The sequence below is a fragment of the Marmota flaviventris genome, chromosome 19, assembly GCF_047511675.1.
Source record: "Marmota flaviventris isolate mMarFla1 chromosome 19, mMarFla1.hap1, whole genome shotgun sequence".
Taxonomy (NCBI): Eukaryota; Metazoa; Chordata; class Mammalia; order Rodentia; family Sciuridae; genus Marmota; species Marmota flaviventris.
Window position 1 is genome coordinate 11,012,694 of NC_092516.1, and position 14,430 is coordinate 11,027,123.

The following is a 14,430-nucleotide window of genomic DNA, read 5'->3' on the forward strand; positions in this document are numbered from 1 at the left end:
CCACTCCATGCCTGGGCTGGATCTTTTTTCTAGAAGTGAGAGTGAGAAGATTGGAAATATTTTTGTACAGTTTTCTTTTCCTCTTTTTTTGGTCCTTCCTCTCCTTTCCTTTTTCTTATCTGTGGTCGTGGGTGCTCTTGGCCCTCTGGGTGGAGGAGTGGTCAGTTGGCCAACACAACAGGCTGGAACGGCTGGCTGGGGTGTTGCATGGTGTTCAGGTTGTAGCTCAGGCCTTCCACAAAGGGTGTCTTCTCCAGGAAAAGGCTGTTGGTGCCACCTCCAAATACCTGGGCCATATGGAAGCTGCTGCTGTTACAGGTGCTGGCCCCACCACCCGCAAAGGGTGCTGAGGTGCCACTGCCCTGGCCATCAGCCGCATCAAAGAAGAAGCTGGGTGAGCCACTACCATTGTACATGAACTCCTTGGCATTGGGTGAGAGCTGGGACTGAGGGGCCGAGGTGGCTGTGATGACGTTCAGTGAACACACTGCCAAAGAGAGGCTCTTGTGCATCAGCAGGTTGTTGGTGGGTGAGAGACCATGCGAGGCTGTTGCTGTGGTGGCTGCTGGCCACTTGCCCCACTGCTGGCCACGCCCCCAACACTAGATGCCCCTCCACCCTTCTTCATCTTTGTAGAGCCAAATTTGGTGGCAGCAAAAGAGGCAATGGTGAAAGTGATGGGCTGGCAGAACGAGGGATGAAGGTGGGGCTGGGTGACTGGCCGAAGGTCAGGGAGGGGGAGTTGGACAGAGAGCTGTCCTGGCTGCCAATGGGCACAAATACCTGAGCATCAGGGTTGAAGCTGCTCTTGATCTCCTTGTCCACTCTGGGTCACCACTGTCCTCACTGTATCCAGGTACAGCACTTTCACAGCTCCCTTCTCACCAATCTGGTAGGACACCCTGAAAGGGTCAATCCAGACACTCAGTTCCTCAGGCACATTGGCCCGCACATCCTCCACTGCCAGCCGGCTCCGCTTGGCAGCCAGCTCTACCCCAGGGTCCACCATCTCCCCAATGTGGATGCAGGGGAAGCCAGAGCCCTTGAGTGGCTTATCAGGGTACCACTGACCTTCCGATTTTTCAAAAGTCGCTAGATCTCCTCTCCAAACAGGTCTGCCCAGCGAGGAGGCAGCTTATTGTACAAATAGGAGATGATGAAGTCCGGGCCACTTTAATCTCTAGCTGCATGGTCCTTTCCTAGGCAGAGAATCAGTGCAGGGCATGTGCACAGGTCAAGGGAAGTGGCTGCAGATGTAAGATGGGCAGACTTGGGCTCTAGATGGTTTTGGGTCTCCGCGGTGGCGGGATGGGCTGCCAGTCGCCAGTGTGTCCTTTTCGTCGTTGAGGGCTGGGAGCAAGAAGGAGATTACGGGCTGTAACTCCTAATATAATTCTTTCGGCTTTTTTGGAGGTCGGACTCGGCGGCAGGGGATGGATGGACCGCGAGCAGGCCGGCCGGCGGCGACAACACTAGGATGGCGGCCCAGAGGGCGGCTCACGTCGCGGGGCGGAGGACCGACTGGCTGTAGTCTGCGGACTGATGACCTGGCCCTCCTGGCCCCCCCGTCGCCCGAACCACTAGCTTTTCTCCGCCCACGACCCGCACCCTCCCGCGCCCCGGCCAGAAGTGAGCAAAGTCAATGGAAAGTTTCACCCTTAGCAACTGTGCACACGGATCCTTGACACCATTTTAAAGCATCTTCCCATGGTCCCCTCATCCTCACAACTGACACACACGTTATCTGAACATAAAAAATATAAAAACAGCATCCTCCTTTTTGTGCATGTGATTCATCTTCCACTAAACAGCTTTCCTAATCATGGTCACTGTTTGCACGGTTCCCAGAAATGTTTGTGATCCGAGGCTCCTCCCAGTCTGCCCACCACAATGATCAAGAAATGTGCAGTAACTTTCAGATTTGTAAACATAAATGAAGGTTGTCTAGTCTTGTGTGAATTCTCTCTCTGTATATATTTCCTCCAAACTTTTGTTCCCATATCTTCCATAATTGGGTCTAAAGACTGCACAAAGGTTTACCAGAAAACCTGTGTCAGGGGTTTCCCATGAGGCTGGTGTTCAGTCTCGAAATTCACTCATAGCTCCCTATTTCCTTAGTAGTCAACCCCAGTTTCTGCTCTGCCTCTGACAGTTAGTTGCTTTGGGGATTCCACCTACTTATGTTCCTTCATTTTCAGCTTCCTGGGATGGGAAACAAATACAAATGACCCAACGGCCCCTGAAAATTAATGTATTACTGGCCAGGCGTGGTGACACACACCTGTAATCCAAGCAACTTGGAACCTGTAATCCCAGCAGTTTGGGAGGCTGAGGCAGGAGGATTAAGAGTTGAAAGCGAGCCTCAGCAATTTAGTGAGTCCCTAAGCAATTCAGTGAGACCTTGACTCTAAATAAAATACAAAAAAGGGCTGGGGATGTGGTTCAGTGGTTGAGTGCTCCTGAGTTCAATCCCCAGTACCAAAAAAAAAAAAAAAAGTATTACCTTCCCACCAAGCATGAATTCTAAGGCCATAACTGGAAGGTCCCTCCTCCCAGCTTTCCTGTAAATGCACAGACCCACAGACACAATCAGTGGAGAGGAAGCCTCCCATTGGGGGAGAAACACAAGTCACCCTAGGTTGCTGGCAGGTCCTCTGCCACTTCAAGCCTTTCCTCTCAGCTCTGTATTTCTGCTCACCAGGAAACAAGTCATTTGATATACAGTAGCATCTACTTGACACCTGAGCTGGTGAACACCCATTTCACTGCAATGTGCCAGCACCAGGCTGACCGACACATCCCAACTCAACCCAGGAGGGTGAGCAAGGCATCGTGACTGTGTGTCACTGCTGCAGGGAGACCTGATTCTCAGTGAAAGCCTGGTGCCATGACATGGGCAATCATCCTGAGAAATCTTTCCAAGACACGGTGCCTTAGTCCCGAAGTTTGCTATGGGACATTGCCATGATTCAAAAGTATAACTAACTCCTGCCACTTACTTTAAAGATGCAGAATAAGGGCAAAGGCAAATCTCTGTGCTGGCAACCTTTAACTCACCGAAAAAATGATGTGAACTGCCAGAGAGCCAGGAGGGGTGCCATTATCTGGAAATAGATGACAGCTGGCAGAGTGTGTCTGTGGTGTCCATCTATTTAAGAAGGTCGAGTCCTTGATGGTGAAGGCAGCAAGGGCCATTGTCTAGAAGGGCAATGTGATCATCTCAAGATGAGCACACTGATTTACAGAATCCAGAAAAACAATATAACCATCTGGAAGTTTCTATGTCATGTGAAACATAGATCAGAGGTCCACCAGGAGGGTGGTAGGATGCAGGGGAGAAGTAAAACAAACAAACAGAGAAAGATTCCATTGGAAGGGATGGATATGTCTAATGTCTTGAATGGGGTGATGTTTCCATTGGATAGATAGGCTGGGACACAGAATCAGCAGCAGCCCTCTTCGGGCTAAAAGGCAGAGGACCCACTAAAGGGTGGTGGTTGGGGATGGCTTGGCAGGCAGAGGGGGAACCAAGTCAGAGCTGTGGACACTCCCTGTGGCTCCCCCTGGACACTCCCTAGGCAGAGTGGGGGTGAGGGCGCAGATGTGTGGCCCAGCAGGCAGAGTGTCCTTTCTGGCCCTCTGTCTTGGCTATGGAATGGAACTGGGAGATCCCCCAGATTCTGGTGCCAAGAGGGAGCATCTGGACTGGGGATGAGGGGTGACGGTGGAGGGAAGGCATTTTGCACAGATGGATTCACTGAGCAGGCGGAGAGCACTGAAGTGCCGGTGCTGGTGCCACTGCAGCTGCTGTTAGTGTTTTATTACCTGCAACCCCAATCCTCGAGCTCACCTGGGCCCTCCAGAACAGAGGACTTCCAAGGAGGGTAGCAACCAAACTCAGAGGGACAAAAATACTGTGGCCTTGGGCTGACGTTGTGGCTCAATGGTAGAGAGCTTGTCTAGCACATGGGAGGCAGTGGGTTGGATCCTCAGCACCATATAAAAATAAATAAATAAATGTATTGTGTCCATCTACCTCTCCAGACCTTTATATCTTTTGAGACAGGTGTAAGATTAATGTTCTCTTTTCTGACAAAGTTAAATCTGTGTCTGAGTTTCCTTATATGTAACAAAAATGGCAGCACACCCTACTACAGAAGTAAAAATTGTCTTGTCACAGCTCCCCGGTATTTCTAACACAGGGTCTCCTAAGTTGCTAAGGCTGACTTTGAACCTGAGATCCTCATGACACTGGGATTACAGGCATGTGTCACAGCACCATGCGGGGTCAGTTTTCCTATTTTTTTTTTTTTTTGCGGGGGATGGGTACTGCGGACTGAACTCAAGGGCACTCGACCACTGAGTCCCATCCCCAGCTCTATTTTGTATTTTATTTAGAGACAGGGTCTCACTGAGTTGCTTAGCACCTCGCTTTTGCTGAGGCTGGCTTTGAACCCGCGATCCTCCCGTCTTAGCCTCCGGAGACGCTGGGATGACAGGTGTGCACCACTGTGCCCATCTTAACATCCACTTTCAATTTAAAAGTAGTCTAACACTTGAGTCCAAGTATCGAGGGTCTGGGGATAAACGTGAACGAACTCAGATCGGCAAATAAAGAATCCACCCTGCGGTCCCAGCGCAGGTATGTCATTAGTCACCGCTTTGGGGCAGAGAGATAAGATGGGAATCAAGATCTGCCTAACCACAGACCCTAATTTAGTCACCTCTCCGCAACAACAAAGGAAAAACAGCCAGTGGCTGCATCTGGGGCCAAGCTGGTGGGGAGAGTCCTTATCCTTTGCTGTCCTTCAAGACCCCACCCTCGCTCAGGAAGGTGAGGGCGTGGGGAAAAGAATGCAGCTAGATCCCTTCCCGACTGCCGGTGGAGGGTGTGGAGAAATAATTTCAACACACTCAGCGCCCGAGGGTGTCTGGCGGAGCTCCCCCGAGCACGCATCCAGCCCGGGACTGACTCAGGAGCGCTGCGCAGGCGCAGAAGGCGGGCGGTGGGGCGTACTGCGCAGGCGCACATCGCTGGGTCCGGCGTTCCGTTCTCGGGCCGGGTCAACCCCACTTCCCCCTCTCGCCCCGCCCCTTGCGTTGCCATGGGGACCTAGCGGCCAAAGCCGGCCTGTAGCGGCGCGGCTGGCCTGCCTGGTGTACTTTTGCGGACGTCGCGGCGGCGACCGTGGGAACCCATCGAGAGTTTCCGAGTAAAACCGTCGGGATGACGGGGAAGCGGTCGGGCCTGGGCCGTTGCCGGCATTTCTTCTGGCTGGGCGTCCTCTTCGACACCGTGGGCGTGGCGGTGCTCTTCACGGGCGTCTTCGCCGACCTGCTCTTCTACGACATGCTGCTCTACCTGGGCTCCATCATCATCTTCTTCAGTCTCCTCTGGTGGGTCTCCTGGTACACCGGCAACATCGAACTGGCCTCCGAGGACGCCGTGCCCAAGGCCGCCCGATCCCGGTCGGGCTCCGTGGTGGAATCGTTACGCCGGAGCGTCAGCGTCCGCTTCTCCCAGACCTTCGAGAGCTTCTCCCAGACCCTGGAGCTGCTGCGGCGGCGCCGGAGGGGGCGCTGGCCCAGGTTGAATTTGAGGAGTGCCTCCCAGATCTTGGTGGTCCCCGGCTCGCCGGAATGGGGGAGGAAGGACCCAGACTGGAGGCTGCGCATGGCGGACGTTAGCCAAAGGGATTTGGGCCCCTTGCCTGAAGGTGACGGAAGTTCCGAGGCAGCTGGCTCCTCGGGGCTTACAGCTGCGGGGAGGACCCATCTGGAGCGGCCTGTGTTCCCTGTGGAATCCATGGAACTGCGCCCTCCTTTTCCCTCCAGGAGCCAGCCTGTGATTTCCTTGGTCTCTACTCTTCAGCCTTGCGCCCTTCCTGCTTCCAAGAGCGAGTTTGTCGTTTCCTTGACCTCTGGAAGCCAGCCTCCAGATGCCCTCCCCTTGACGAGCCAGCCTATAGCCCCTGTGGTCGCCAAGAGCCATCCACCGGTGCCTGTGTTCTCTCAGGGCCCCGTCCAGGTCCCTGTGGCTGCTGAAAGCCACCCTCTGGTACCTGTGGCCTCTCAGAGCCAGGATCTCCCTCCGTCCCGTCAAACTCAGCCTCTCAGTGTTGAGGATTCTGAAAGCCAGACCCTGACACCCCAGGCCTCTGAAATGCCACTTTCGTCTACCCAGTCTTTTCAGAACGTGGACCTACAGACCTGTAGTATCGAGGACTTTGTGATCATTTATCGCTCCCACCAGTTCTCCAGCACGTTAGTCCCGATTTCTGCAAGTCAGTCTTCAGCTCTCATGGAGATTTCTAAGAAGATAGTGGCTCAGGTTTTTGAAAGTCTGAAACTACCCCAGAAACTATCTCAGGAGTTCCCTGACACTATGTCATCTGTCCCTGAGGCTGCAGATCTAGCCGCTGAGTCCAGGCAGTCTCTCTGGACTCGCAGCACAGATCTGGCCACGGAGTCCCGGCAGTCTCTCCGGACTCATAGCACAGATCCGGCCACGGAGTCCCAGCAGTCTCTCCGGACTCGCAGCACAGATCTGGCCACGGAGTCCCAGCAGTCTCTCCGGACTCATAGCACAGATCCAGCCACGGAGTCCCAGCAGTCTCTCCCCACTGACAGCAATTTAGCTCTGGGGGCAGCAAAGAAAAGTCACCCTTTTTAGTAGGGACCAGACCTCAGCCATTTGACTGGCTGCACAGGCCTCTGCCAAGTAAGTGCCTTTGGACCAGGTTGTCTCTTGCTTGAAAAAACAAAGTTAGTGGAAGTGAAGTGGTTTTGACCTTCATGGGTTAGCCATTTTGAATATTGGTAGTATTTTTGTTATTGTTCTTCCCCCCCCCCCCACCCCACCCACACACACTTACTGGGGATTGAAGCCAGCACTAGTGCTCTGAGTGGTTTTGCCTACTCAACCAGATAAGGAAATCGCTTCCTTCTTTTAGGGTTAGAGAGAGTACCAGTTACATTCTTTTGGGAGCAATAAGGTCTGGGGGTGGGTGGGAGATTTCGGTTCTGCAAGGTTTCTGGAACAAGAAGATTTAAGGTGGTACAGAACACATTAAATGACACTGAATCCTAGGGTAAGGAAGTTATTCATTTTTTCAGTCCTTTTGCTCTTAACAGGGACGCTTACTAAGTTTGGGTGTAATGTTCTTTTAACACCTCAGTAATGCTTCAGTGGGCAAAAACTGCATACAGCTAGAATTTAGTAATTATGCTCACAAACATCTAAGTGATACTGGATTTCTGTTTACAACAGGAATGGATGCTTTTTGAAATACATTTATTTAAGTAAAAACTATTTAACATGAATCATTTTAAAGGTAAGAGTTAATTGTACAAGGGAAACTTCACATATTCTGAAGTTTGGAAAACACTTGGCAGTTTGTACTATCACATTAGCTTTCTACTAAACTACAAATCCTTGTTGCTACCCTGCTTAGTGAATTTATGGGTAAGGTTGTTGAAGTCAAATTCCACTTACCTTCCCAACCCCTTATCAATTAGAAAGGTAGGAAGAGCCTGTGAAGGTTAGAATTGGTGACTTTCCTTCCCTTTGGATTAAGTGTTTCATAATGGTATACTCTGCTTGAGTTTCCTGGTCTTTCTGTCTCCACTTTCTTGCAAAAGTTAACTGCTCTAGGGTATAGGGCAGAGCAGAAAGGTGTGATCCTTGTTGTCTAAACCTATAGACATGCTAAACATATCATTCAGGATGTTCCTCCTTAGTTCATATTATTGATTTCATTCCAGTAAGGAAAACAACTGAATATAAGGTGGAAGTCATACTCCTTATTTCCTTAAATTTTTTTCCAATTCCCTTTTAAGAGAATGTACATATAAGATATATATTCTATAGGTGATCTTTAGAGGAAAAGCATTTTGGCTATTTTTGTTTGGCTAGTTTTGTATAATTTGAACACTTGGATTATAACATGAATACAATCAGAGACCTATATTTATCTAATCAAAAAAAAAGGTGGGAGGTAGCTAGGGATGTAGCTCAGTGGTAGAATGTTTGTCTAGCATACTTGAAGCCCTGGGCTCAATCCCCAGCACCACAAAAACTAAAACTAAAACAAACCACACATCTGCTATCCAAGCTACTCAGGAGGCTGAGGCAGGAGGATCACAAGTTTGAGACCAACTTGGCCATATCCTGTACTCCCCAAAACAGATAGAGGTCAATGGTAGAGAACTTGCTTACTATGTGGGAGGCCCTGGGTTCAATCCCCAGCACTGCAAATTAAAAAAAAAAAAAAAATAGATAAAAAAGAAGTAAACCACAATCCCAGAAGGAAAGGACTTAGTGTTACTGGAAGAGGGCACTCTCCTGTTCATAAACTTTAGTCTTTCAAATAATTTATATGATTGAAGTAATTCTTCATGCAAGCCTTAGAGACTTGAACACTTACTAAGTGACAGGAACAAGATAAACAAGGATGAAAGAATGCAGATCTTGCATGAGAAAGCTTTGTGGTCTTTGTTCTCAGAATCAAAGAAATAACTAACCAGTATTATAGCTATGGAAGGAGGAGAGGGTAGGCTCCTTAGCAGACCCATGAAAGAATTATCTTTTTGACAGAAAGAGTCATGCAGGGCCCTTGAAGTAATTAATTCATTGATGAGGCATTTATTTAGGCACCAGGGATTCGGAGCTACATACAAGCACTCATGACCTGTCAGGGGAGACAGATACAGTGCTGAGAATACAAGTGCAGCTGAGTGGAGAATGTCTGAAAACCCTGAAGTTCATTGGATGAAGATGAGCAAGAACATTCCTTGAGAAGGGAAAAGCATCAGGAAAAAGGCACAGGTGTATATAGTCTGTGGCTTGTTGGGAACACGTCTAGGAAAGAATAGCCTGACTCTAGTTCAGGATGAGTGAGACTGGAGGTGGAGAGAGAGAAATGACCATGGAGTGTCTGAAGGTGAAGTTAGGAGTTAAAATGGGGCTGGATGGTAAAGCGTCTTCCAGAGAATACCATCAATCTCATAAGCATTTGGGAAGCCTTTGAAGGCTTTTTAAGCAGGGTTCAGTTCATAATTTTATAATTTTCACTTCTTCTTGTGGCCTACATTGTAAAGTAATGGCAGCAGGCCAATAAGAGAGATTAATTGCTAAGGTCTCTCTCATACATTTACAGGCTGAAAACAGACCTCTTTGGTACTAGCAGCAGTTTCTAGCCCAAGTGTGGGCTCCATGGGATTCATCTTGTAGAACACTTTCAGGTGTTTATTTTTTTGTACATAATATTTTTTTCTTTAGAGATGACATTATGTGAATAAACACCAAGTCTATAACACATTTCTATATATTGGTGTTCAAGTAAGTACTTACCTAAAATGGGGATCCATAGATTTTTTTTTCTATAAAGGCCAAGCTTATAAGTATTTTAGACTTTGTGAACCAAAAAGCAAAATTGGGAGTGTTATATGGCTATTCTGATTGTATCATTTGGAGGCATTCACCAGCCAAGAACAACTGGCTCAAGGGAGATAGGACCCAGAGGGTTAGACCTGTCACCAACACCGTTGCTTTTTCGTTCTGCCTCAGTGACACCCAGATCTGGGCCCTCCATTTTTCTAGCTTGGTTTGCTGGCCTGAGAAAAGGTGAATTGCTGAGCCTCTAACTCCCAGATTTAGAGGCCACCTTTTATGCCTCGTACCTGCCATCATAAGAGTCCCTCAGATACGGGGCTGCCCAGATCCTAGGATCTTGAAAGGCAGGCCCTGAGAGTGCTTAGCTTGAAACTGATGCCCCAGCTTGTCATCATTTTTTTTTTTCTCCCTGTAGTTCTTTGAGTCAAATCCAGGGCTCTGCACATGCTAGGCAAGCACTAGTAGACCATGAGAATCTTATTCATCTTTGTATCCCCAATTGTGTTATTTTTTAGTCAACACACACACATGAAGCATTTAAAAATAATAGCTGTTGGTTGTTTATAATACACTACACATGATAATAAGTGATCTATGGGCATTTTATCATCACTACAATTAAGAGTTAGGCACCACTGTTACCGCCTTTTCAAGCTTTGATATTAGCAGATTAGGTAATTTTTCCAAAGTCACACAAATAGAGGAGCTTAAGTAGATGTAAAATGGATGTATAATGTATATATGACAAGTTTTCCTTCCAAATTATACTTGTTAGCCAATCTGTCATGTCTCATTTAAGCTATAATCTATATAATATATAATCTATAGAATCTAGATAATCTATCCTCTACTTCACTATTTAGTAGAATATTTAAAATTCTACTGGTAGAGAGTGAGACTCAGCAACTCCCTAATTTCCTTGTTCATTCCAGATTGTCATGTTTATAAATATCTCCTCAAATAAAAATTGCTTTTTTCTTTCCAGAACTGACCAATGTTTCTACAGATTTAACTGCCAACTTTATAAAAGCAACAGTACTTAGCCTAAGTCTCGTTTTGGAAACTTCGATGTGGAGTCCTGACCCATCTCAGATCATAGACTGCCTATGCCAAGTATACCTGTTTCAGTGTTGGAGACAGTTTTCTAACTTTGGAGAATAAAGTTATTTATTGCCAGAATTGTAAGCCTTAAATAATTAAATAATTTGCTATTCCAAACAAGCTTGTTTTTTTTTTTTTTTTCTTTTAAGTTGGGTTGCTTGGGGATGGGGATGGGGAGTTGTTTAATGGGTATAGAGTTTTAGTTTTACAAGATGAAAAAGTTCCAAAAATGATGGTTGTGTTGATTGCACAACAATGTGAATGAGCTTAACAGTACTGGGTTCAAACCCTAGTACCCCCCCCCCAAAAAAAAAAAAAAAAAGAAAAAGAAAGTAAAATTCCCATAGAAATGGACATTAAAAATTCTACTCCTGGGCTGGGCATGTGGCTCAAGCGGTAGCACGCTTGCCTGGCATGCGTGCAGCCCGGGTTCTATCCTCAGCACCACATACAAAGATGTTGTGTCTGCCGAAAACTAAAAAATAAATATTAAAAAAAAATTCTCTCTCTCTCTCTCTCTCCCTCCTCTTTCTATCTTTAAAAAAAAAATTATACTCCTTGTACTTAAGGATACTTTGTGACCTCATTAGGAAATAGCTATCAGAAAAGGTTAACACATTTAATGTGTTATAATATCCTACCATGTAAGTGTGGATGCCCACAGATTGAGTTTCCCTTTTCCCCAAGGATTTAAAATCTGATTTCATTGCCTATTTTATTTAATTTTTTGCAGCTGGGGATCAGACCTAGGGCCTCTTACCTGCTAGGAAAGTGCTCTCCCACTATACTATACCCCCTATTTCTTTCTTTTTTGATACTGGGGGTTGAACCCAGTGGTACTTTGCCACTAAGCTACATCCTCAGACTTTTTATTTTTTTATTTTAAGACAGAATCTTGCTAAATTGCTTAGGGCCTTAATAAGTTGCTGAGGCTGACCTCAAACTGATCCTCCTATCTCAGCCTTCACAGCCTCTATGATTACAGTCTGCACCATCACACCCAGCCTGACTGCATATTTTAATGATAATCTAATAATATTCATTTAGAATCCTCCTATGGATTGCTTGTGTAAGAATGCTCTAATATAGTTTCCTTTTAAAATTTCTAGTTATAGGCAAAAGTGGGGTTTCTGTTTGTTTTGAGGTAAGATCTTGCTGTGTTGTACAGGGGACCTCAAGACTCCTGGGTTCAAGTGATGCTCCTACTTCAGCCTCATGAACAGCTGTGACAATAGGTGCCTATCACCATACTGTCCTAAAAGTGGGGTTTTTTAATGGCACAATATTTTTGGATGGAAATTTCTAAAAATTTTAGATATTTTTATAAAAAAATTAACTCCTGCTAGGTCCAACAGTAGCTCATGCCTCTAATTCCAGTAATTGGAGAGGCTGAGGCAGGAAAATTGGCATATTTGAGGCCAGCCTCAGCAACTTAGTGAGACCCTGTCTCAAAATATAAAATAAAAAGGGCCGAGGAACACCCTAGGTGTGCAAATCCCAGCAGCCCCCAAATAATACTAATAATAAGCTTAATGAAATAAGTCAATCACTAAGTCAGAGCTGGGAGTGAAACTTGGTGATAAGGTCCTGGATTTGATCCCTAGCACCTTAAAAAAAAAAAGACAAAAGATTTATAATTCCACTGATATGAGGTACCTAAGTGATCAAATTATAGAGACAAAGTAGAAAAGCGGTTGTTTAATGGGTGTAGAGTTTTAATTTCACAAGATGAAAAAGTTCCAGAAATGGATGGTTGTGTTGGTTGCACAACAATGTGAATGAGCTTAACAGTACCAAATTGTGTACTTAAAAATGATTAAGATAGAGGCTGGGGCTGTAGCTCAGTGGCAGAGCGCTTGCCTAGCATGTCTGAGGCACTGGGTTCGATCCTTAGCACCACATAAAAAGAAACACACAAAATAAATGCATGTTGGACTGGGGTTGTGGCTCAGTGGTAGAGCACTTACCAAGCATGTGTGAGGCACTGGGTTTGATTCTCAGCACTGCATATAAATAAGTAAATAAAATAAAGGTCCATGAACAACCAAAAAAAAATTTTTTTAAATAAATAAAGGCATGCTGTTCATCTACAACTACAAAAAAATATATATGAGTAAGATAGTAAAAAAAATTTTTTGGTACCTGGGATTGAATCCAGGTGTACTTAACCATTGAACTATATCCCCAGCCCTTTCTGTTTTTAATTTTGAGACAGGGTCTTGCTAAGTTGTTTAGGCTGGCCACAAACTTGTGATCCTCTGAGTAGCTGGGATTACAGGTGTTTACCATTGCACCCAGCTAAGATGGTAAATTTTATGTTATGTGTATTTTACACAAAAATGGGTGAAACCAGTAATTTATTAGTCATATAACAGAAATTTCTTTTTTGAGGGGAGGTACTAGGGATTAAATCCATGGATGCTTAACTACTGAGCTACATTCCCAGTCCATTTTGTTTTATTTTGAGACAGGGTCTCTTTAAGTTGCTGAAGCTGGCTTTGAACTTGTGATCACCTGCCTCAGCCTCCCAAATCACTGGGATTACAGATGTGTACCACTGCACCTGCAAACATTTCTTTTTAAGTAATTTATATATGCCACAATGGAGTACAAGTGCATGTGCGTGTATATATATCTCACCAGCTAAGCACCGTTTATTTGATGACTCCAAAAGTACAGTTAGGAACTTAGAGAAAAGTTGACTTTAATGTATTATAGAACCGAGGACATTATAGAGGGTGTTCTCATGAATCTGTAGGGAAAATCTTTTATTGTACAATGGCCACTCAGTAAATAGTAAGATTGGATTTATCTTGGGTAAATAGTGGTGGTTCTTAAGAACTGTGATTAGTGAGCCTCAGGTGCCCCCTCAGTGTGCCTAGAAGAAGAAAATGATCACCTTGACAGAAAAATAAAAACAACTTAAATGTTAATGGGCTTTTCCCAATTTTAAAATAGAAATTTAAAATGTAATTATTTTTTTGGCAGAATTGGGTATCAAAGCCAGGACCTCACACATGCTAGGCAAGTGCTCTACCACTGAGCTACATCCCTAACCCTTTTCATTTTTATTATGAGACAGGGTCTCACTATATTGCCCAGGCTGGCCTCTAATTTATAATCCTCCTGATTCTGCCTCCCAAGAAGCTGATACTGTAGGTATGCATCACTGTACCTAGCTGGAAATAGAATTCTTTGACTAGGTAATGCATTTCCATATTACAAAATTCAGAGTCTGAAGTTATAACATGGTGTTAGAGCATGAGGTCCTAGATTTAGTTCCCAGTACTAATAAGATGTAGGGCTGAGGACATAGCTCAGTGGTAGAGCACTTGACTAGCATGTGAGAGGCCCCAAGTTGATCACTAGCACCAGAAAAGGTTAAAATTTAAAAACTTCCCAAAGCATAAAATGGTACACAGAGAAGTCTTCCTCCAACTCTCCTTCTGTCTTAGCAAAGTTCTGCTGACAGGTTTAAATGTTATTAGTGTCAAGACTTTTCATATAGACTTGATGAATATATATCATGTAATTCAGAATAATATATATCATTCATAATATATGTGGTGCTAGTCTTTACATACTCTGCAAGACTCTAACTTTTTTTGCTTAAGATTTATTCTGGAAGCTGGGCATGGTGGTGCACATCTGTAATCCCAGACTTTCTGGAGACTGAGGCAGGAGGATCATGAGTTCAAAGCCAGCTTTGGCAAAAAACAAGTTGCTAAGCAACTCAGTGAGACCCTGACTCTAATAAAATACAAAATAGGGCTGGGGATGTGGCTCAGTGGTTGAATGCTTCATCAATCCCTGGTACCCATCCCCCCAAAAAAGATTTATTTTGGAGATCTTAGTAGATGTATCATAATTAATTAGACCTGTTTCCTATTGATGTCCATTTTGATTGTTTTCAATCTAATAAATGTCTTTAAGCA

The 14,430-nt window shown here is 45.4% G+C and overlaps 1 protein-coding gene and 1 pseudogene across 1 annotated transcript; one reads left to right on the plus strand and one right to left on the minus strand.

Moving 5' to 3' along the window:
- Positions 1-1,190, minus strand: LOC114097114 (protein Tob2-like; annotated as a pseudogene).
- Positions 1,191-5,112: 3,922 nt separating this feature from the next.
- LOC114097026 (mucin-2-like) lies at positions 5,113-10,609 on the plus strand. Its single transcript, XM_027940768.2, has 2 exons — positions 5,113-6,721; positions 10,380-10,609. Exon 1 carries the CDS (start codon positions 5,228-5,230, stop codon positions 6,671-6,673), a length of 1,446 nt encoding a protein of 481 aa, XP_027796569.2. The 5' UTR covers positions 5,113-5,227; the 3' UTR covers positions 6,674-6,721; positions 10,380-10,609.
- Positions 10,610-14,430: the final 3,821 nt, after the last annotated feature.